Source organism: Ranitomeya variabilis, chromosome 1 (genome assembly GCF_051348905.1).
Source record: "Ranitomeya variabilis isolate aRanVar5 chromosome 1, aRanVar5.hap1, whole genome shotgun sequence".
Taxonomy (NCBI): Eukaryota; Metazoa; Chordata; class Amphibia; order Anura; family Dendrobatidae; genus Ranitomeya; species Ranitomeya variabilis.
This window is the reverse complement of record NC_135232.1, coordinates 296,178,450-296,201,326: the sequence shown is the minus strand read 5'-3', so window position 1 is coordinate 296,201,326 and position 22,877 is coordinate 296,178,450. Positions and strand designations below refer to the sequence as shown.

The 22,877-nt window shown below is 42.4% G+C and overlaps 1 protein-coding gene across 1 annotated transcript in view; it reads left to right on the top strand.

Moving 5' to 3' along the window:
* Positions 1–22,877, top strand: part of MYO18B (myosin XVIIIB) — a 1,084,067-nt gene that overhangs the window by 868,436 nt on the left and 192,754 nt on the right. Inside the window, exons 36-38 of the mRNA XM_077295498.1 lie at positions 6,997–7,110; positions 9,202–9,318; positions 15,932–16,015. Of these exons, the coding sequence (XP_077151613.1) occupies positions 6,997–7,110; positions 9,202–9,318; positions 15,932–16,015 (315 nt within the window). The remainder of the gene's footprint in view (positions 1–6,996; positions 7,111–9,201; positions 9,319–15,931; positions 16,016–22,877) is intronic.

Genomic DNA, 22,877 nt, shown 5'->3' with positions numbered 1-22,877 from the left:
TGCTGAAAAGCACCCCCTCAGCTTATATACTAGTCATTGTCCAGAAAGCCGGCAGGGGATGGGGAGCGGTGGAGCAGTGGCTGTGGCACAGTGACAGCTTGCAGCTACAGCCGCCGGCTTCCCGAAGACATCACACTCACCCTCCCCGCGCCATCGCTGCATATCCATCCCTGCATCTCCGTTGTCTCGGTGCCGGCAGCTCTTCCTGTGCTGAGCGGTCACGTGGTACTGCTCATTAAGGTAATGAATATACATGTCTCCACTCCCATAGGCGTGGAGCGCATATTCATTACCTTAATGAGCAGTACCACGTGACCGCTCAGCACAGGAGAGCTGCCGCCGTGGGACAATGGAGATGCAGCGATGGCGCAAGGAGGGTGAGTAGGGCGCGGGGGAGGATGAGCCATGCATACAACGAGCGGGGGAGCTGAGCCATGTATACAACAGGGGAAGCCACACATACCATGTCAGGATGGGGGGAGCCACACATAGCACAACAGGACAGGATGGGGGAGCCATAGCATAGCAGGACAGGACGGGGGAGCCACACATACTAGGACAGGATGGGGGAGCTACACATACCAGGACAGGATGGGGGAGCCACATACCAGGACAGGATGGGGAGCCACATACCAGGACAGGACAGTGGAGCCACGCAGAGGAGGACAGAGATTAGGGGACAATGCATACCCAACTTAATCTCGAGTCAATAAGCTTACCCAGTTTTCCGTGGAAAAATTAGGTGCCTCGACTTATACTCGAGTCGGCTTATACTCATATGCGGTACACATTTTGATTTTAAATATAGATCGTGACTTGAAAAAAAATTCCAATTTTTTTTAAAAAGTACATGTAACACAAAAACCTAATTAAACCCTACTATGCATAATAGAATAAATCAAATCTTTTAGATAACATGGGCCTTATAGTAAGATATGAAAAATACACAGTTGTAATTGGTAACAAGGGTATTATTAACCCCTTAGTGACCACCAATACGATTTAAAACTGACTTTCCATATAAGAGACTAGCATCCCCCTATGGGTGACTACCCAGCAGCTATCAGTTGTACATTATAGCTGACAATTTGCTGCATCAGCCGGTGTTAGCATCAACCATGTCCATTTAAACCCTTAAAGGGTATGTTTCCACATTCAGGAAACGCTGCGTTTTTGACGCAGCGTTAAGCTGCAGCGTCAAAAACGCAGCGTCCAGATGTTACAGCATGAAGGAGGGGATTCCGTGAAATCCTGTCTCCACTATGCAGTAAAAACGCATGCGGCATACCCGCGAAAACGCACATGCGTCGCGTCTTTTAAGAACGCAGCATGTCTTTACATTGCAGAAAAAACGCAAGGACAGCACAGGTGACCTCCCAGTGACCTCAGGTGCTGATTTGGTCAGGATTTTACCTGCATAAAATCCTGACCAAATCCTGATGCAATCCTGAACGTGGAAACATACCCTAATAATGCTGTCAATAGTGACAACAGCATCTAGATGGCTAACAGAGTATGGGACTCCCTCTTTAACCCCATCGGCACCCTGAGATCTTGATTGTGTGGTCCTGATGTTTGCTATGGCAATTCATGGCCCAATAATCGCCTTAGATCTGCTGGCTACAGTAGCCTGTTCAGAAGTTATCAGCATTTAGGTGGTAAAAATACATTTTATTCATTCCTGTTATGTCACTTTGCATTAATTCTAGAAAAGCCCATGAAAGGGTTAATAAACTACCTGAAAGCAATTTTGAACACGTTGAGGAATGCTGTTTTTAAAATGGTATCATCCTTTTTAGCTTTGTAAGACAGCATTGTTGATTTTCTGCTGAAACCAAAGACAATATCATAAAGTGCTCGCTGTGGATTGTGCTTCATCACTGGAGGAATATCTTGTCAATATGGCTTCATAGCACCATCAACTGTAATAATTTTTCCAAGCAAAAAATCGCCCAGTACAACAGTAGTGAAGTACTCGCCTGTTAAAGGTCGAGTTCCCGCCTCTGCACAGGGGAAATTTCAAACCATCTCCGCTGCGGTCTCTCATTCTTCTCCAGCCGCAGTGGAGCCTGCTCAGCGGAGACGTCGGTCCCAGCATCTGGCTCAGCCTTATAAAGTGCGGATGATTACTGCTGCCTTTCCAGGCTCAGCCATTGTAGCCAGTACTGGTCAGCGGCGAGCAGACATCTCTGGGACTAAGTCCTGCTTTTCCGCTTCTGAGCATGCCCAGGATAAGACCTCTCTTTGGAGGTTGGGAGTCACATGCTCAGGTACTGCAGCAGCTCCCATTGGTCCTCTAGGAAGGTCCAGAAGTTGCTGCAGCTATAAAAGGATTGCATGGCCCCACGGCCATGTGCTAGTATTAACCTAAGTTATGAGCTCAGCGCCAGTGTGGTCATGCTTGCATGTGGTCAGGGTTCGGCTGAAATAAGCCCCTAGAGTACCGGCATCTCCGGTGAGGAGTTTTGTGTGTGCTATGCTGACTGCATGACCACTGTTGGCTCTATTAGGTAGCTGTTCCTCTGTGAGGTTAACAGGGCACAGCGTTCTCTTTCTCAAGCGAATCTGTGAAGTAACAGAGTTTGCTTATACCGCCATATAGTACTGTCTTTTACTAGCAGCATGTTCTCTCCTGCACGGTGGACCCCGGGTTGCGAACTCACCTACTACTCAATATATATATATACTCGGTGTGTTCCGCCAACCCTAACATCGTCAATTGTTATGTTTATACCAGAATTGTAAATAGGTATAGCAAGTTTTTTTTTAAATGTCGGAACCTAGGTCTTTCTGCACTGGTACACCAACTTCTTTTCCACAGTCGATAAACTGTGCCATTGTTGATAACTTACCATATTTTTTTGACTATAGGATGCACTGGACCATAAGATGCACTAAAGTTTTAGAGGAGAAAATTAGAAAAAAAAATTGTTGCAAAAAGTATGGTCAATTCTGTACTTAATATTCTTTATCCTGGCATATATGGTCCTCTCATCCCCATCCTGGTATGCATGGCCCCCCTCATCCTTACCCTGGTATATATGGCCCCTTCATCCCTATCCTGGTATGCATGGCCCCCTCATCCCTATCCTGGTATGCATGACCCCCTCATCCCCATCCTGGTATGCATGACCCCTCATCCCTATCCTAGTATGCAGGGTCCCCATCTATGTCCTGGTATGCATGGCCCCATAATTATCCTGGTATGATTGTCCCCATCCCCATTCTGGTATGTCTGGCTCCCTCATCCTTATCCTGGTATGCAGGGACTCCATCTCTGTCCTGGTATGATTGTCTTCCATCCCTATCCTGGTACGCAGGGACCGCATCTCCATCCTGGCATGCATGGCCCCATCCTTATCCTAGTTTGATTGGCCTCCATCCCCTTCCTGGTATGTATTGCCCCCATAATTAAAACATAGTTACCTATATACTTACCTTCCCTAAACGCCCTCGCAGCGCTTTGTTCCAATGTGCTTGTAAGCAGAGCATGGCAAGGACATCATGCTCTGCTTACAATCAGAGGACAGCTGCTGGAATACGCACTGCTCCCTATGCCAGGACTATGTGCGTGGAGAGCAGTGAATATTCATTGCTCTTTAATAGCAAGCACAGTGTTAGCAGCAGCAGGCTTCCTTCAGCTGCTGGGTGTTCATGTGTGCCGCTACTAAAGTCAATGAGTATTCACTGCATTTCACGCCTATGGAAGTGGAGAGCAGTGACTATTCATTTCCTTAAGTAGAGGGCACATGCTAACACACGGCAGCTGCAGGAAGCCGGCTGCTGAAGCTAACAGCGTGTCCGCTATTATACAGAAGTGAATATTCACTGCCCTCCATGCCTATGGGTGTGGAAAGCAGTCAATATTAATTTATCTTTTGCAGAGGGCAATGGACTTAGCCGCAGCTACCGGCTCCTGTCTCCTGTGACCCGCTGCTCCACCATTGCCGCTCCCCCATTTCCCCATCATAGACAGAGCAGGTACATCAGAACTATAAGGTGCACCCCCCATTTTCCTCCACATTTTTGGAGGAAAAAAGTGCGTCTTATAGTCCGAAAAATACGGTAGATCTCAGTAAGAAAAAATAATGATTACAATAACACAGTAACATGTTACCTGCAACAAAATTACACAAAAACTGATGAGCGTATGATAAACATAATATGAGCCTAAAAGGCCAGTGTAATGGAAATATGTGGTTTTCCAAAAAATAATTTTTATAAAAAAAAAAATGTCTGTCACATAAAACTATATAAACAACTGGAAATTACCAAAAACTACAAACCCAAGGAATACCTAGAGTTTCAAAATTCTAAGTTTGTAATCTTGCAGAAAATAGCAAAAAAAGTAAGCTAACATGCCTAAAAGGCTCACATTATGCATCCTAGGGTTGCACAAAAGGTTATTTTATGATGATAGCTTCCCTTTAATGTAGCCATGTATTTCTAATAGTCTTGTAGATGTAGTGGGGATCTTGTCTCATATGACATATGCTATAATCACAAAGCCAACTTGTATTTTTCGACAATAAGAATTGTGACGTTAATTATCTATTAGCCTCTGCATATGTGCAAGAATTGGGAAATATGATGTGGCATACTTGGAATTCACATACTCTGCAGTTGTGCTTTTGAAAAGTTCCTATTGGATGCAAAATTGAGCCAAGGGATTTGGTCGTTTGTACAAAACCATTGTGCATAGAGATCTTTCGCTTGGCCAGTATTATTGAAAGCAAGCAGAGAAAGAAAAAATAGAAAATGTGCATACCATTTGTCATGAAACTTAGAAATGAAATACTGTGCTAACCTTCAGACTTTCTCATACATTTCTAGAGCTGAGAAACAGAAGGGAATTAGCATTTGCTCAAACTGTCCATCTGTTCGTAAAAATAATTCATGAAGTCTGTGAACGTGTGTAAAATAGAGTTCCATTTCTGAGGTTGCGCTCGTTGTGCGAGTCACACAGTTATAATTCCATCATGTACGTCTGCCGCTATACAAGAAAGCCTTTGACAGGCAGCTAGCTAGGAGCGAGCATAGGGCAAGTTTTTTTGTTGAGCCGTGTCACAGGCTAAATTGCAGAGCGCTATAATCTCTCTTATTTGTAACACATTGGACATATAAGCCTTTTTAGTGGTAGTAGCCCCAGACAGGTTTCAATTTATAGTTATTTTTCTCTTTTTATTGCAGGTCGGACATGTGTGTACCTACAGTGCCCACTAGGAGTGAGCGTATTAGTCCATGAACATTGTAGCCTATCAGCTTGCCAGTTGCCAAGCTTAGCCAATGTAACATGTTTTGTTCTCTAGTCTGTAAAGGTGTTAAAAAGATTAGACTACATGGATGGAGCAGCTCACATGCAGATGTTTAAATTACTATTCAAATCCAAATTGTCTACAGGGAGAGGACTAGAACTCTAGTGCCACCTATTGGAAGTAGCAAACCTAACAGTCAATGTCGACCCTTTAACGAGCCTTGTCACATGACTTAGGATAAAAGCCAAACCAGAATCTCAATTCAAATCCATGCATTCATTATTAGCGCTCTATTTGTAAAATGCAGATGCACTACAAGTACCATTTATCCCATTCCAAAATGAAGGAGGAAATAAATGCAAGAAGAAAATATTTATTAGGCTTATATTTATTCAGTGACTAACATTTTAAAGAAGGAGATTGCATAAATAACATTGTGCTCCTCATAAACATACCTCTAGCATTATCTTGGTGGAACAGATTATAGATCCACTCATCAGTTCCTGACCCTAGAAAGAAACCTGTTAGCTGATTTATGCTTCCCAAATTATAGTACAGCCAATCTGGGAATATTGATTTTTTGACTCATGATCTATAGTCTATTTTCCTAGATTGACATAACATCTGCTATTTTGGATGATTATTGCTTTATTATTTACATGTATGTTTTTTTGCTTACATGTTTGTTTTGTACATACCCGGAAAGAGGGCTGGCTAGTCTGGGGAAGCCAACATCCCATCAACTAGTCAAAGCCCTAATTAGCATAGGAAAAGCGGACCTTATAATTGCTTTTTATAAACATTAATTAGACTGATTAACATTATACAGGGCTGGTTAAGAAGGGAATTTAGTCATATGTATGTGAATGCTGCTGGGTTGGAGGGCATGGGGGACCTGACAGTTTCCCTTTAATAAATAATGACGAAGTGTATCATTTTTTACCCATTTGTATTATTTGATTCTCTTTATTTACTTTTAAAACTTATCTGAATATCCGATTTTATTTTTGGTCAAAGTTATGCAGAATTCTGGAAAATTTTGAAGGGTTCACAAACATTCAAGCACCATTGTATTCCGAAATGTTACTTGAAAGTATAGTTTTCCTTTAAGCCTAACTGGGGCAATAATGTGAATGAAATAAGAAGAATTTTTTCAATGACATTGCTTTTATGGTCTGTTTAACGTGTTGAGTCAAGAAATCTTAGTTAGTTTTTTCTACTTAACCCTTCCTAATTATTTACATGATTTAGAGCAACATCATTAAAGAACTCACTGTCACCGCCATCCCTGATTTCCAGCCCCACTAAAGTCCTCCACTGGACCATGTGACCTGAAAACATACTAACCGACTCACACTGATGTTTATGTGTAAAATTGAAGTCTTTCTCAGTGTAAGTCTAAGGAGCCTTTTTTTGGTCATCCTTAACTTACCTTGGAAAAAAGCAACACCCCACACTGTGAAAGCAAGCAAAGCTGAAGACCTGTTACATGGACCAGATGGCAATCATTCAGTATTCTAATAAACATGCACTACACTATATAAATAATTAGGAGGGTTTCGGAAAAAAATACTGAGACTTCTTCATATAAATAACAAAAAATACTTAGAAAAATCTATGTTCATTCTGGTTCATGAGGAAAAATGCATTGTTCATTCTCACCTTGAATTTTTTGATTTACAAAAATAGCTTCTGTCAGTGATTTTCATTGACTTCTGTATTAAGTTCTTCTCTGTTTCAGCTTGAAGAGAGTGAAGCCAGGTATGCGGAGTCTCAGAAGTCTCAGAGATCACTGAGCTTAGAACTGGAAAGTCTCCACATGGAACTAGACAATATTACCAGGAATAAGAATATGGTACGTTACATTTTTATTAGATACTTGATTCTGTAAGTGACTAGAAATGAATATGGCTTCTTTAAATAATGAATGTGATGACCTATAAAATAGTAATTTATTTCTATATATAATGTTATTTATTCTTTTAATTATTGTTTAGAGAATGCTGCTGATAGCATTTATATGGTGGGATAGGTGCCAAAATCTCTCTGCTGGCAAATCATTGTCCATGAATTAGAAAATGACTTTACTACTGTAAGAGGACAAACTAAAATATTCATTATATTTGTGCTGAGGCAAAAGTAAGGAAAGATTTATCTCTCTGATTTTATCTCCAGATACCATAGTCCTGTTATACACAGTATCTCTCACTAGAAAATGTTTAGGTTGTATATGCCAGTCTTCATGAGGGAGTGAGTATAAAGGTACCTTCGCACGAAGCGACGCTGCAGCGATAGCGACAACGATGCCGATCGCTGCAGCGTCGCTGTTTGATCGCTGAAGAGCTGTCACACAGACCGCTCTCCAGCGACCAACGATGCCGAGGCCCCCGGGTAACCAGGGTAAACATCAGGTTGCTAAGCGCAGGGCCGCGCTTAGTAACCCGATGTTTACCCTGGTTACCAGCGTAAAAGTAAAAAAAACAAACAGTACATGCTCACCTGCGCATCCCCCAGCGTCCGCTTTCTGACACTGACTGAGCTCCGGCCCTAACAGCACAGCGGTGACGTCACCGCTGTGCTTTCACTTTCGGGCCGGCGCTCAGTCAGTGTCAGGAAGCAGACGCTGGGGGACGCGCAGGTGAGCATGTACTGTTTGTTTTTTTTACTTTTACGCTGGTAACCAGGGTAAACATCGGGTTACTAAGCGCGGCCCTGCACTTGGTAACCCGATGTTTACCCTGGTTACCAGTGTAAAACATTGCTGGTATCGTTGCTTTTGCTTTCAAACACAACGATACACAGCGATCGGACGACCAAATAAAGTTCTGGACTTTATTCAGCGACCAGCGACAGCACAGCAGGATCCTGATCGCTGCTGCGTGTCAAACGAAACGATATCGCTAGCGAGGACGCTGCAACGTCACGGATCGCTAGCGATGTCGTTTCGTGTGAAGGTACCTTGAGTCAGAGAAAGCACCCCTCATTAATGATTCAGGCATGACTGAAAACTGGTGTGCTCCTCCACAAATCTTATTTTTGTCAGGGAGGTGTGCGATTTACGTCATGCGGTACGTCACAGCTCATCATGAATTAGACAAGCCATGCCCCAGCAAACCCTCGAGCTTTGCCGATTTCGACAGAACTGATAGAAACTGTCATGAAAATTCCAAAAGTCACAAAGAAGTTGCCCAACCATGTGTTAGACAAAAAGATTGTTTGTTAGCCAGTTTTAAAAAAAATGCTCTCAGTGGGAAAAGCAAGATAATCTAGTAGTTATGATACCCTTTATTGGCTAACAAAAATAAAATAAACGATGCTACAAAGCAAGTTTTCGAGACTTCTTGGGTTCCTTCCTCAGGCATGGTATAACAAAGTTTCTGAAGAAAACAAACATTTGTACAAAAAAAAACATGTGCATATATTTGTGTTTCTAAGTGTCGAAAGCTTGCTTTGTAGCATCATTTCTTTTTCTTTTGTTAGCCATGAAAAGGTATAAGAACTATAAGATTATCTTATTTTTCGCACTGAGAGCGCAAAAAAATGTTAGAACTTTTCAAAGCGCTTAACACCAGTTTTCTGGTGCGTCACTGAAGAGTGAAGATGAGGATGTCTTTTTAATGCAAGCATGTCAGAACAGCTGACAACTCCTCATTAATACATCATGCTTGATACTGATTTAGAAATAGCATATTTCATGTAGAAATCTGACATAACTATGATCTCCTAAGATCCTTGTGCAACAATTACTAATTATAAACTCCAACAGTGCGAAACATGATGTTTGGCTTTGCAGGTGACTTTTGGCATGAGCAGAGTTAAAAGGATAAGGATTGTGGACACATAATGGCCATTTCCCAGCATCCCATGTCCATTCTTTAATACGTGAATGTACTGTTCCAGAAAAGCATAACTTTCTTACTTAGCATTGTATTTTTCCCATTTTAAGGCCGATGAACAATTGTTCCAGCTGCAGCATGAAAAAGCAGAGTTTCTGAAAAGGATCGATGAGGATCAGGAAGACCTGAACGAGCTTATGAAGAAACACAAAGCGCTCATTGCACAGGTAGGAACAGAAAACCAGTAACAAAGGTTTCCACAGTGTCTAGTCAATGAATGGAACACACATACTAAATCTCATTTTGTTTGAAAAGAAATAGAAAGTGCAATTTATTCAAGGACATGTTTCTGGATGTGCATTACTCACCTCATATGGATCAGAAATGAGCGCTGTGACATTAGGTTGACAAGAAGGCGCCTCTTCGTCACAGTGCTGTGTAAGGTGAATCAAATATTCCAAATCTATCTGACGTGCATGTCAGAGCCTTTCTTATCTCTGTTGTCCATGATCTAAAATTACATGACAAATTAAAAATACTAGTATCTCTTTTCCTGATTATTTCTTTAAAATAATTTTCTTTGTTTTTTTTAAGAGTTAAACATAAGTTATTGGACTATTTATTGATTTTAACTGCTTCTCTGCCAACAACTGTGTTCACCTCTGTTAGTGATTAAAACGCACCATTACCTGGGTATGATGCGTTCGGTGGCATTTTATTGCACCTTTCTACCACAGACCTCCATCGTGAGAAATCTTTTTGAAGACATGTTTGAAAAAATTGCTATAAAAAATAAAATAAAATAAAAACTGCATATTTAAAAATGATGTCACCCACTCTACCACCTCTCCACACTGCCCTCCAGAGGTGTATCTAGGGAAAGAATTCAGTTTGCCCAATCCCCCAAGCACATTTGTGTTTTGCACACAGTCACATGCCCACTAGCTACTCTCCCTAATTCTCTCAAAATTCTGTTAAAAACTGATAGAAGCAGGAAGAGAAGCTCGTTGTCATGTGACTGTAAGACAGAAAATTGCATATGAGTGAAGTGGCCATGTGATGACTGCTGGAACCTGCAAGCAGAGTTGAATCCTGACAGTGAGGATATTACGCTGTGTTACAACTGGCATGCTACAGGGCTTCATTTTATAGTTAAAGGATGCTTCCAGGTTTGAGATGAAAGCCTGTAGTCACTCTATATGACTGAAGGCTTCTGAATTCTCACTGCCCGTGCACTGCACAATTTTAGGATTCTCCCTTGCTGGTGACAAGAGCGAATGGTCATGTCAGCACAAGTATGCTATTTGTACACTTCTGGCCACATTCTGACAAGATGTGTCCGGCAGAGGCGTAGCTAGGGTTTTAGCTTAGGGGGGGCGAAAAATCTGAGTGGGCCCCTAACCAGGTACCCCTGACTACAGCTATGTGGTGCACCCTAATTGTGAGCATAGAGGAACATCAGCAGATGACCGCACTCTGACTGAAAAAAACATCTATAGACAAAAACGAACACTGATATTACTATATGGAGACCATATAGTGGTAGATACCAGTCTTGCAGACCATATAAAGGATCACTGGACAGTTTTAGATGGTGACTTACAGCTGATGGTCTTTCTTATGGAGTTGTGCACTTTTCCCATCTTTTCCATCTCGCCCAGAGCAACGTAAGAACTTCTCCAGCCAGGACTTGTCTGCAGAGATTACAACAAAGACACATCATACGTCTCACATTTCCAGCACCGTCCATATCTATTCCCAACCTGCACAAGCTAATTATTCTGCTGATACCGCAATACACGGAGCCGCTGCTGCCGTATGTGTCCCTATTACTGCACCTGCTGTGTAGTACAATAATGGTGCCGCCCCACATAATAATGCCACCACTGAGCCCCTTACATAGTAATAATGACTCCTTTGTGCTCTCTAGATAATAAAATTCACCTCTATAAAACATTAATGCCCTGTGCTAGTGCCCTCCACATTTTGTCCCTAAAAAGTAATAATACCACATATGAAATTTTCATGGTCTCAGTGCTCTGAGTGCCCCAATAACAATAATGTTTAAGTGGCCACTTAACATTTAATAATGTCCCCTAAGTAGCCTCCATGTACAGCTTTCCTATACACAGTATAATGCCCCTACAGCTCCCCTATACACACTATGATGATTCCACAGCTTCCCTATGCACAGTATGATGTCCCCACTGCTCCCCTATACACAGTACAATGAGCACACAGCTCCCCTCTACACAGTATGATGATTCCACAGCTTCCCTGTACACAGTATGATGTCCCCACTGTTCCCCTATACACAGTATGATGAGCCCACAGCTTTTCTATACACAGTATAATGCCCCCACAGCTACCCTATAAACAATATTATGATCCCACAGCTTCCCTATACACAGTATAATGCCCCCACAGCTCCCCTATACAAAACACAGCATAATAGTTAATAGTGTTCTGACACCGTGCGTCGCCTGCACTGAGAGTCATGATGCCAGGAGGAAATTAACTTCATTCCTCACTGCAGCCTAGGGAGCGGCGCCGATACTGTTTCAGTCACAGCAGCTGTAACTGCGCCTCTTAGGGTATGTGCACACGTTGCGGATAACATTGCGGACTTTTCCGTTCGGATTCTGCAAAATCCGCAGGTAAAAACACCCTGCGTTTTACCTGCGGATTCCCAGCAGATTTACTGCAGATTTTGTGCAGATTTCGCCTGTGTTTTTACACCTGCGGAATTGATATGCTGCGAAAAATACAACACAGCGTTTCCGCGCTGTATTTTCCGCAGCATGTGCACTGCGGATTTTGTCTTCCATAGGTTTACATGGTACTGTAAACCTGATGGAAATCTGCTGCGGATCCACAACGTGTGCACATAGCCTTAGGCTATGTGCACAAGTAGGAAGGGTCCCTTGGGGTTCTCCCGCAGCGGATTTGATAAATCTGCAGGGCAAAACCGCTGCGGTTATCCCTGCAGATTTATCGCGGTTTGTCTTGCGGTTTCCGCTGCGGGTTTACTCCTACTATTGACGCTGCATATGCAGCATCAATAGTAATGTTAAAAATAATAAAAAATGGTTTTATACTCCCCCTCTGACGTCCCGATCTCCTCGGCGCTGCACACGGCGGTTCAGTTCCAAAGATGCTGTGCGAGAAGGACCTTCGTGACATCACGGTCATGTGACCGCGACGTCACCGCAGGTCCTACTCGCACAGCAACCCTGCGACCGGACGGCCACGTGCAGCGCTGAGAGGTGAGTATATCATTATTTTTTATTTTAATTCTTTTTTTTTTTTTTACACAAATATGGTTCCCAGGACCTGGAGGAGAGTCTCCTCTCCTCCACCCCGGGTACCATCTGCACATGATCCGCTTACTTCTCGCATGGTGGGCATAGCCACATGCGGGAAGTAAGCGGATCAATGCATTCCTATCTGTGCAGAATCGCTGCGATTCTGCACAAAGAAGTGACATGCTGCGGATTGTAAACCGCTGCGTTCCTGTGCGTTTTTTTCAGCAGCATGTGCACAGCGTTTTCGGTTTCCCATAGGTTTACATTGAACTGTAAACTCATGGGAAACTGCTGCGGATCCGCAGCTGCAGAAACACTGCGGATCCGCAGAAAAATGCACACCGTGTGCCTTAAAGCGCCACTCCAGCGGTGAAATAACAAAAAATGCTGCAGTAATGCTTTAAATGTGATGCAGCTCATGGCTTACCCAGCTGATAAGTATAATATGCCCCCTACCTCCCCTTCCCAGAGAACAACTATTACATGTGATGGAGTGCGTATAGTCTCTTAACAAAACCGTATAATAATCAGCCCCTCAGTGTTGTTGCCCCTCACCCACCTCAGACCTCACAATACCCTTATCTTCTCACATTCACCCCCCCCAGCGCCCTGTCCCCCTCCCCCACAACACCCCCATCCTCTCACATTTACCTTACATGCCTATCAATTTAATGCATTTTATCCCCAGGACCCCACTTACCAATGACGTTTGCAGCAGGACCAGGAAGTATCTGAGTGAAATGCAGGTGGGCACTAGGACCCAGCGAGCCTGCCCTAAGCCAAGCACAGCGTGCACACGGAGGGAAGAAACCTGCAGCCTGGGAGGAGGTTGGTCAGCACAATACAGTGCAGGAGAGAGATTGGCAACTGGCCACTGTGCTGCCAGCGTGCGGAATCTCCGTCAGGCAGGGGCGCAGGCAGTTTACTGCTCTCCTCCTGTGCTGTATTGTGCCTCATCACGGAAGTGGCAGTGCCGGCTCCCAGTGGGCCCCTTCATGTGACTGGGCCCGGGGCGATGGCCCCCTCTGCCCCCCCAGTAGCTACGCTACTGGTGTCCGGCCTTGCTCAATTCATTTTCATTGAGTGATGCCACACATATCTAGTCAACACATGACTGCATGTAAGCAAATCACCTGCCAACAGCCACATAGGTGCCACATGAAGCCATGACAGCACAGCATTTTATTGCCTATACTTTTTAAAACCTTCCTATCTTTAGAAATAATATTACCCTTGTCACAACAACCAAATGACATTGTGATAAAGACCCTGGTGGGGTCGAAACATCTAACTGCACATTTCACAACAACATTCTTTTTGTATTTGCTTTCACAAATGAATAGAAGCCTTGCAACGCTGAAATAAACAGTGTGCGGTGAATCTTTCTTGCAAATCCCTTACACCAAAGAATCCTGACAGCATGCATTGTGCACTGTGAGAAATCAGAAGTCTGCAGTCACAAAGAATGACTGCAGACTCATTGCAACCCTTAAATGTTCCTAACATAAATAAAGATATGAGAACAAGTCAGTATCACAAAAAAACACATTTACATCCAGGAACCTTATAGATGGCGTCTCTGGAGTCATTCTCCTTCTTTTCTTCATCTTGTCTAGACCCCATGATGACTTTTCTCATCCACAGCTCATCTCTGCAGACTTGCATCTTCTCCAGTCTTGTGCAGCACATCCCTACACCATACCCGTAAAAATAACAGTGTTATTATAATATTCCTGAATAAATATATCTGCCTAAATTGTGTCCTCAAATCTTCCCACCATTGCACTAAATCTCCCACTCCTCCTCCACACTAAATCTTCCACCTTCCCAAAAGCTCCCCACATACACTCAATCTCCCCCACACACTAAATCCCCCAACCCTAAACCTCCCCCATACACTAAACACCCCCAGCTTAAAACTCCACCCACTCTAAATCTCCCCCACACACTAAATACCCTCATGTTACACTGAATCTTCAGTGTCTTCAGCTCTTGAGCACTTATTACAATGCACGCCTCTGCATCTCTGGAGAGTGACATCAGCAGGGTGATCACATGACCTGATCACACTGCTGACGTCGCTTTGACCCAGCGGTCTAAAAGACGTGAGTACAAGTGTTCACTGGGAGCCAGAGCACTGCACGTTCTGTGAGCTGGATGTCAGCTTGACAACCAGCTCATAGAATGGCTGCCTCTTATTCCGGGGGTGACAAAATACAGGTGCTGGGGGAGACACTTTGGATCGCCGCATCAGGAGGCCCGACAGTGCCCCTCTGCCGGCTGCACCTGGGGTAGATGCCCTGCCAGCCCCCCTAGATCGGCCTCTGCGGCCTCCCATGCTGCCACCTCTCCATACATCCACTTCATGCTGCTCCCTCTCTATACTGTGCCCCTCACACCTCTATCCACTCTCCAAACCGACCTTCTAATGGTTGTCCAAGTCAACTGTCAGTTTAACAACTGCCTATGTTCCACTCCTGAGAGGTCGAAAAAAGCTGCCTTTTGGGAAACACGTCAGACTGCTTCCTGGGGCTAGATGCTCATTTTGCCTCTATATGGTATAACATGACTACAGATGACAAGAGAAGTAGGCAGGGAGAAAATGCCAGGTACTCACCACTCCAACTAAGGGTGGCTTGGTTACCAGTGGCTTTTAAAGTATGTTTTTTTTCTGAAATGCCACAGTATTTTAGGTTCAAACATGCCTGGTTTAAATCAGGGTCTGGTACCTGCTGGATCAGGTAGCATGTATCAGCTGACAAGTTCCCTTTAGCTTACATTATTGTTAGTACATCTTGTGTGACATTTCCATAGTTGTATAAGTAAGGGCTCGCTTACTTGTGGCATTAGACAACCACCGATAATCACCCATTAACATCTTGTTTAGACAGTTGGCTGCTCTTTGGTGCAGAAAAGCACAGTTAATTTCACGTGCAGCATCAAAAGAGCATCCACCATAATGTGATGAAGCAGTAATATTCCACTCTGTCACATTTTTTACATCTGGCTGCTGCTGTAGCATCTAGCAACTGATTGTTGGGGGTCCCTGTGTTGGTCAATCACTGATCTGATATTGATTACCTATCCCAATGACAAGTCATCAATCTCAGTGTAGTAGAAAATACCCTTAATTATTATCCTAAAATGTTTTAAATACATGGGTGAAGCTGGTGAAAAGTCAAAAAGTCACTTTTAGACTTTTAATAATGATAAAAAATATAAATATTGATATTGTATTATATTTACATGTATTTATAATTTTATTTATTTATGTTTATTTTATTAATGGGGTGTTCCGTTCTAAGAACAACTGCTTAATACTGCCTTACACTTTTTGACATGTGACCCCAAATATGCAAATTACATACATATGGTCATGCGGGCGCCCACTGGTAGGAGGGAATACAGAGGAAATCATGACAGTGTGTGCATCATATATAGCGACTGCAGATTTGTGTTCTTGGACTGGAAAACATTTCTAGATATTTCTGTTGTACAAGGTAAATCTATATTTTTCATTTTTTTTTTCAATTAGTCTGCAACTGATATTACACATATTCGAGAGTTCCAGACAAAGCTAGAAGATACTCAGAAAGCAAAGCAAAACCTTCAGGAGAAGGTGAGATTTTTTTTATTAGAGTTTACAAATTGGTTTCATACTACATTTATATACACGTATATTATGCTGGTTATTCTACTTCACGTATTCCTGCTAACAGTGTCATTTAAAAGTTTGTAAACAGCTCTGGCAAAAATTAAGAGACCACTGCAAAATGTTCAGTTTGTCTGATTTTTCTCTTTATAGGTATATTTTTGAGTAAAACGTAAATTGTTCTTTTATTCTATAAACTTCTGACAACATGTCTCCGAATTTCCAAGCAGTAAATTTTGGGTTTTTTTTCTGAAAAGGAGAAATGGTCAAAATTAAAAAAAAATAGCCTGTGCTTTCAGACCTCAAATAATGCAAAGAAGAAAACAAGTTCATAATCATTTAGAAACAACAATACTAATGTTTTAACTCAGGAAGAGTTCTCAAATCAATATTTTGTGGAATAAACATGATTTTTAATCACAGCTCTCCTGGCGCAAAAATTTAAGTAGTTCTTCTTTGCTTGATGGCTTGTGACTATCCATCATCCTCTTGATTACATTTCAGAGGTTTTCAATGGGGTTCAGGTCTGGAGATTGGGCTGCCAATGACAGGGTTTTGATGTGGTGGTCTCTTAATTTTTGCCAGAGCTGTATACTAAAGAAGAAGAGGGTTCTTCTTAATATTAAGGTTGAGTCTAAACATTGGTTACAATAACTTTTAGTGGAAAACTCAGATGTTTAAAAGAATTAAAACATTATTTTAAACTAACTCATTTTTTTTTCATTTTTAACTTAATTTTCTTATTATGCTGCCTTTGTGCAAACAATAGATGCTGCATTATACTATACTGTACATACAGCATATCCGTAATCCGTCTCCACACTGTGTGCCGTCTATTTGAATACAGCTGTCACAGTAAGAGAGCTGTGCAGGAGCAAGGGTTTTGTAGCACTTGTCGGGAAAGCAGACAGGCAGTCTGTGGCTCTGGAGACAAAGGCAATTGCATAGTGTTCTCTCCCTTACAAGGGTGAATAGGGAAGAACACGCTGCAGTCACAGTGAGAGCGCTGTACAGACCCAGCTCGTGTACTCTTCTCTATTTGACTGCATATATACAAGGAGACTGCATGCATTTAAGGGTCACCCAGGCTCAAGTGTCCTGTTGTGACCCTTAACTATGACCAGTGAAATGGATTCCTATAGGTGCAAGTGATGTTATTCCTTTCAGATGTGATGTTCCCACTCATGTCCCATATCGTCTGATAACCAAGGAACTACAGATGTAACACATTAGCAAAGAAGGATTTAGTCCATTTAAAAAAAATAAAGTGGATTTTACTATTTGATCTGATGAAATCAATACACATGATTTTCACAGAGGCACAAGCATAATGCTTATATGTGGAGGCACTTCACTTGTTAGCAACAGTATTTCAGCAATTTCGGCATAGGTGACCTGGACTTGAACACTTAATTTCAACTAAATGTTCTTCATGGACCATTTTCAGCAGTACCCGTTCCCCCGTCCTAGCAAGTCCACTACTTCTACACTAAGAATGCCAGGTCTGGCCTACACATTGTCTCTTTACTCCAACTTTGCATTTGCTGTCTCAGGTTTACCCAAAATCCACAGATATGTGTGGTACTTCTTTAGCCATACCCACTGTTGCTGAACTCTCCTTCCATTTGTTCTGCTGCCCAGGATCCATGATGTTCTTGCCATATTAGGATCAAATCTTCTACTTTATCCAATAAAGTTATAGGACTTGCTATCTCAGGAAATGTCTTTCTAGTGTAGTTTGGTGCAGGGTGGTAGCCATGGGAAAGGTACTCATCTTCCATACCCCGGCACTCTACATGAGAATGAGGGTCCTGACTGTGTGTGTGTGCTACTGTGGTTACCTGGGCTATACACCTCTGCAGGCTGCAAGGTGCCACTATATCTGGCAGACAAGGACCTGATGTTAGAGCGCCAATTACGTTAAGCAGGCACGGGTGCTTCTTGGTTACAGTAGATAACACTTGCACTTCTCACTCTTGCATCTCATGACAACCCAGCCAACAGTTATGGTAGACTTTGTCTTCCACTACTGCTCCCCGTTCCCAACTGACTAATGAGGACTCCATTGCTTGAGGTACATTGGTACGACTCATTACTATATCCTCGAAAGTCCACTGTTACTTAGGAATCCCCCAAGCAATGTATTATATTGCAGCACATATCTCTTCAAGGAAGTGTGGGAAGCACCTGCACTTCCTTACACTTGCACACACACCCAGTATGCAGCCTAGTTTGCCACACTCCCTGTGAATGCTTCACTTCACTATTAACCCCTTTCTGCCATTGGACGTACTATTCCGTCCAGGTGGGGTGGGCCCTAATTCCCAAAGATGGAATAGTACGTCCAGCGCTATCGGCCGCGCTCACGGGGGGAGCGCGGCCGATCGCGGCCGGGTGTCAGCTGACTATCGCAGCTGACATCCGGCACTATGTGCCAGGAGCAGTCACGGACCGCCCCGGCACACCGCGATCAAACATGATCGCGGTGTGCCGTCGGTATAGGGAAGCATCGCACAGAGAGGGGGCTCCCTGCGGGCTTCCCTGAGACCCCCGGAGCAACGCGATGTGATCGCGTTGCTGCGAGGGTCTCTTACCTCCTATCCCTGCAGGCCCCGGATCCAAAATGGCCGCGGGGCTGCATCCGGGTCCTGCAGGGATTACTTCCAGGTGCAGACCAGGCTCTGGTAAGCCTGCAGCACTGTAAGTCAGATCGCCGATCTGACAGAGTGCTGTGCAAATGGTCAGATCAGCGATCTGTGATGTCCCCCCGGGACAAAGTAAAAAAGTTTAAAAAAAAATTTCCACATGTGTAAAAAAATAAATAAAAAAAAATTCCTAAATAAAGAAAAAAAAATATTATTCCCATAAATACATTTCTTTATCTAAATTTAAAAAAACAAACAATAAAAGTACACATATTTAGTATTGCCGCGTCCGTAACGACCCCACCTTTAAAACTATATCACTAGTTAACCCCTTCAGTGAACATCGTAAAAAAAAAACCGAGGCAAAAAAAGCTTTATTCTCATACCGCCAAACAAAAAGTGGAATAACACGCGATCAGAAAGACAAATATAAATAATCATGGTACCGCTGAAAACGTCATCTTGTTCCGCAAAAAATGAGCCACCATACAGCATCATCAGCGAAAAAATAAAAAAGTTATAGTCCTCAGAATAAAGCGATGCCAAAATAATTATTTTTTCTATAAAATAGTTTTTATCGTATAAAAGCGCCAAAACATAAAAAAATATAAATCAGGTATCGCTGTAATCGTACTGACCCAGAGAATAAAACTGCTTTATCAATTTTACCAAACGTGGAACGGTATAAACGCCTCCCCCAAAAGAAATTCATGAATAGCTGGTTTTTGGTCATTCTGCCTCACAAAAATCGGAATAAAAAGCGATCAAAAAATCTCCCATGCCCGAACATGATACCAATAAAAACGTCAACTCGTCCCGCAAAAAACAAGACCTCACATGACTCTGTGGACTCAAATATGGAAAAATTATAGCTCTCAAAATGTGGTAACGCAAAAAATATTTTTTGCAATAAAAAGCGTCTTTAAGTGTGTGACGGCTGCCAATCATAAAAATCCACTAAAAAACCCGCTATAAAAGTAAATCAAACCCCCCTTCATAACCCTCTTAGTTAGGGACAAATTAAAAAATTTAAAAAATATATTTATTTCAATTTTCCCATTAGGGTTAGGGTTAGGGCTAGGGTTAGGGTTAGGGCTAGGGTTAGGGCTAGGGTTAGGGCTAGGGTTAGAGCTAGGGCTAGGGTTAGGGCTAGGGTTAGGGCTAGGGTTAGGGCTAGTGTTAGGGTTAGGGCTAGGGTTAGGGCTAGGGTTTGGGCTAGGGTTGGGGCTAGGGTTAAGGCTACAGTTAGGGTTGGGGCTAAAGTTAGGGTTAGGGTTGGGGCTAAAGTTAGGGTTAGGGTTTGGATTACATTTACGGTTGGGAATAGGGTTGGGATTAGGGTTAGGGGTGTGTCTGGGTTAGAGGTGTGGTTAGGGTTACCGTTGGGATTAGGGTTAGGGGTGTGTTTGGATTAGGGTTTCAGTTATAATTGGGGGTTTCCACTGTTTAGGCACATCAGGGGCTCTCCAAACGCGACATGGCGTCCGATCTCAATTCCAGCCAATTCTGCGTTGAAAAAGTAAAACAGTGCTCTCCTGTGCGCCCAAACAGGGGTTTACCCCAACATATTGGGTATCAGCATACTCAGAACACATTGGAGAACAACTTTTGGGGTCCATTTTCTCCTGTTACCCTTGGGAAAATACAAAACTGGGGGCTAAAAATAATTTTTGTGGAAAAAAAAAATATTTTTTATTTGCACAGCTCTGCGTTATAAACTGTAGTGAAACACTTTGGGGTTCAAAGCTCTCACAACACATCTAGATGAGTTCCTTAGGGGGTCTACTTTCCAAAATGGTGTCACATGTGTTTTTTTTTTTACTGTTTAGGTACATTAGGGGCTCTGCAAACACAATGTGACGCCTGCAGACCATTCCATCTAAGTCTGCATTCCAAATGGCGCTCCATCCCTTCCGAGCCCTCCCATGCACCCAAACGGTGGTTCCCCCCCATATGGGGTATCAGCGTACTCAGGACAAATTGGACAACAACTTTTGCGGTCCAATTTCTCCTGTTACCCTCGGGAAAATACAAAACTGGGGGCTAAAAAATAATTTTTGTGGGAAAAATTTTTGTTTTATATTTACGGCTCTGCATTATAAACTTTTGTGAAGCACTTGGTGGGTCAAAGTGCTCACCACACCTCTAGATAAGTTCCTTAGGGGGTCTATTTTCCAAAATGGTGTCACTTGTGGGGGGTTTCAATGTTTAGGCACATCAGTGGCTCTCCAAATGCAACATGGCGTCCCATCTCAATTCCTGTCAATTTTGCATTGAAAAGTCAAATGGCGCTCCTTCCCTTCCGAGCTCTGCCATGCACCCAAACAGTGGTTTACCCCCACATATGGGGTATCGGCGTACTCAAGACAAATTGTACAACAACTTTTGTGGTCCAATTTCTTCTCTTACCCTTGGGAAAATAAAAAATTGGGGGCGAAAAGATAATTTTTGTGAAAAATTATGATTTTTTATTTTTACGGTTCTGCATTATAAACTTCTGTGAAGCACTTGGTGGGTCAAAGTGCTCACCACACCTCTAGATAAGTTCCTTAGGGGGTCTACTTTCCAAAATGGTGTCACTTGTGGGGGGTTTCAATGTTTAGGCACATCAAGGGCTCTCCAAACGCATCATGGCGTCCCATCTCAATTCCAGTCAATTTTGCATTGAAAAGTCAAATGGCGCTCCTTCGCTTCCGAGCTCTGTCATGCGCCCAAACAGTGGTTTACCCCCACATATGGGGTATCGGCGTACTCAGGACAAATTGTACAACATCTTTTGGGGTCCATTTTCTCCTGTTACCCTTGGTAAAATAAAACAAATTGGAGCTGAAATAAATTTTGTGTGAAAAAAAGTTAAATGTTCATTTTTATTTAAACATTCCAAAAATTCCTGTGAAACACCTGAAGGGTTAATAAACTTCTTGAATGTGGTTTTGAGCACCTTGAGGGGTGCAGTTTTTAGAATGGTGTCACACTTGGGTATTTTCTATCATATAGACCCCTCAAAATGACTTCAAATGAGATGTGGTCCCTAACAAGAATGGTGTAAAAATGAGAAATTGCTGGTCAACTTTTAACCCTTATAACTCTCTAAAAAAAAAAATTTGGTTCCAAGATTGTGCTGATGTAAAGTAGACATATGGGAAATGTTACTTATTAAGTATTTTGTGTGACATATCACTGTGATTTAATTGCATAAAAATTCAAAGTTGGAAAATTGCGAAATTTTAAAAATTTTCGCCAAATTTCCATTTTTTTCACAAATAAACGCAGGTAATATCAAAGAAATTTTACCACCATCATGAAGTACAATATGTCACGAGAAAACATTGTCAGAATCACCAGGATCCATTGAAGCGTTCCAGAGTTATAACCTTATAAATGGACAGTGGTGAGAATTGTAAAAATTGGCCTGGTCATTAACGTGCAAACCACCCTTGGGGGTGAAGGGGTTAAGGGGGTTGGCTGTGTGCATGTGTGCACATATAAGGAAGTGGAGTTGCTGCCCACACCTCTTTGAAGAGATATGTGTTGTAATATAATGCACTGCTGGGGGGATTCCTAAGTCTGCAGTCACACTCATCAATTTGGACCGGACAACCGCTTTAACTGCCGACTCACTTTGACCAGGAAGTTACTCTTTTCTTACTTCCAAAAATTCCCTCATTCTGCTTGGCTGGCTAACCAAAACTTTTTCTTTACCCTGCATCTGCAATATTACTTTACTGTTCCTCGCACATTTGCATTATTGGGCATGACTCAGACATTTAACAGTTGCATAAATCACCAACTTACATGAACATATTAGTATAGTGTATCATCACATATAGAAAATGCAACAATTTAATGCAGTCATCAAGACATCTTCAGGGGGATGCTCGTCACTTTCTTCTAAATAGTTGGGAGATCCAAACTTAATATGATATACTGATCTATGCACTTGGTAAAGTACACGTTCACCATAAAGACGGCAAAATTGGATGATTAATATTATTGCAAATTGTGTTCAAAATGCATTTCTTGTTTTAAAAAAGTAAAATAAAAAAGGTTAATTCCACTGTACTTGCATGTACAGTACCTATAATATTTTTAGATACATTTTTGGGCATTTGTAAAGATGATATTTACTGGTTGTTAAGTTAACAAAGAGGTAGCTTAGAAAGACAGCACCCTGATTTGTTATT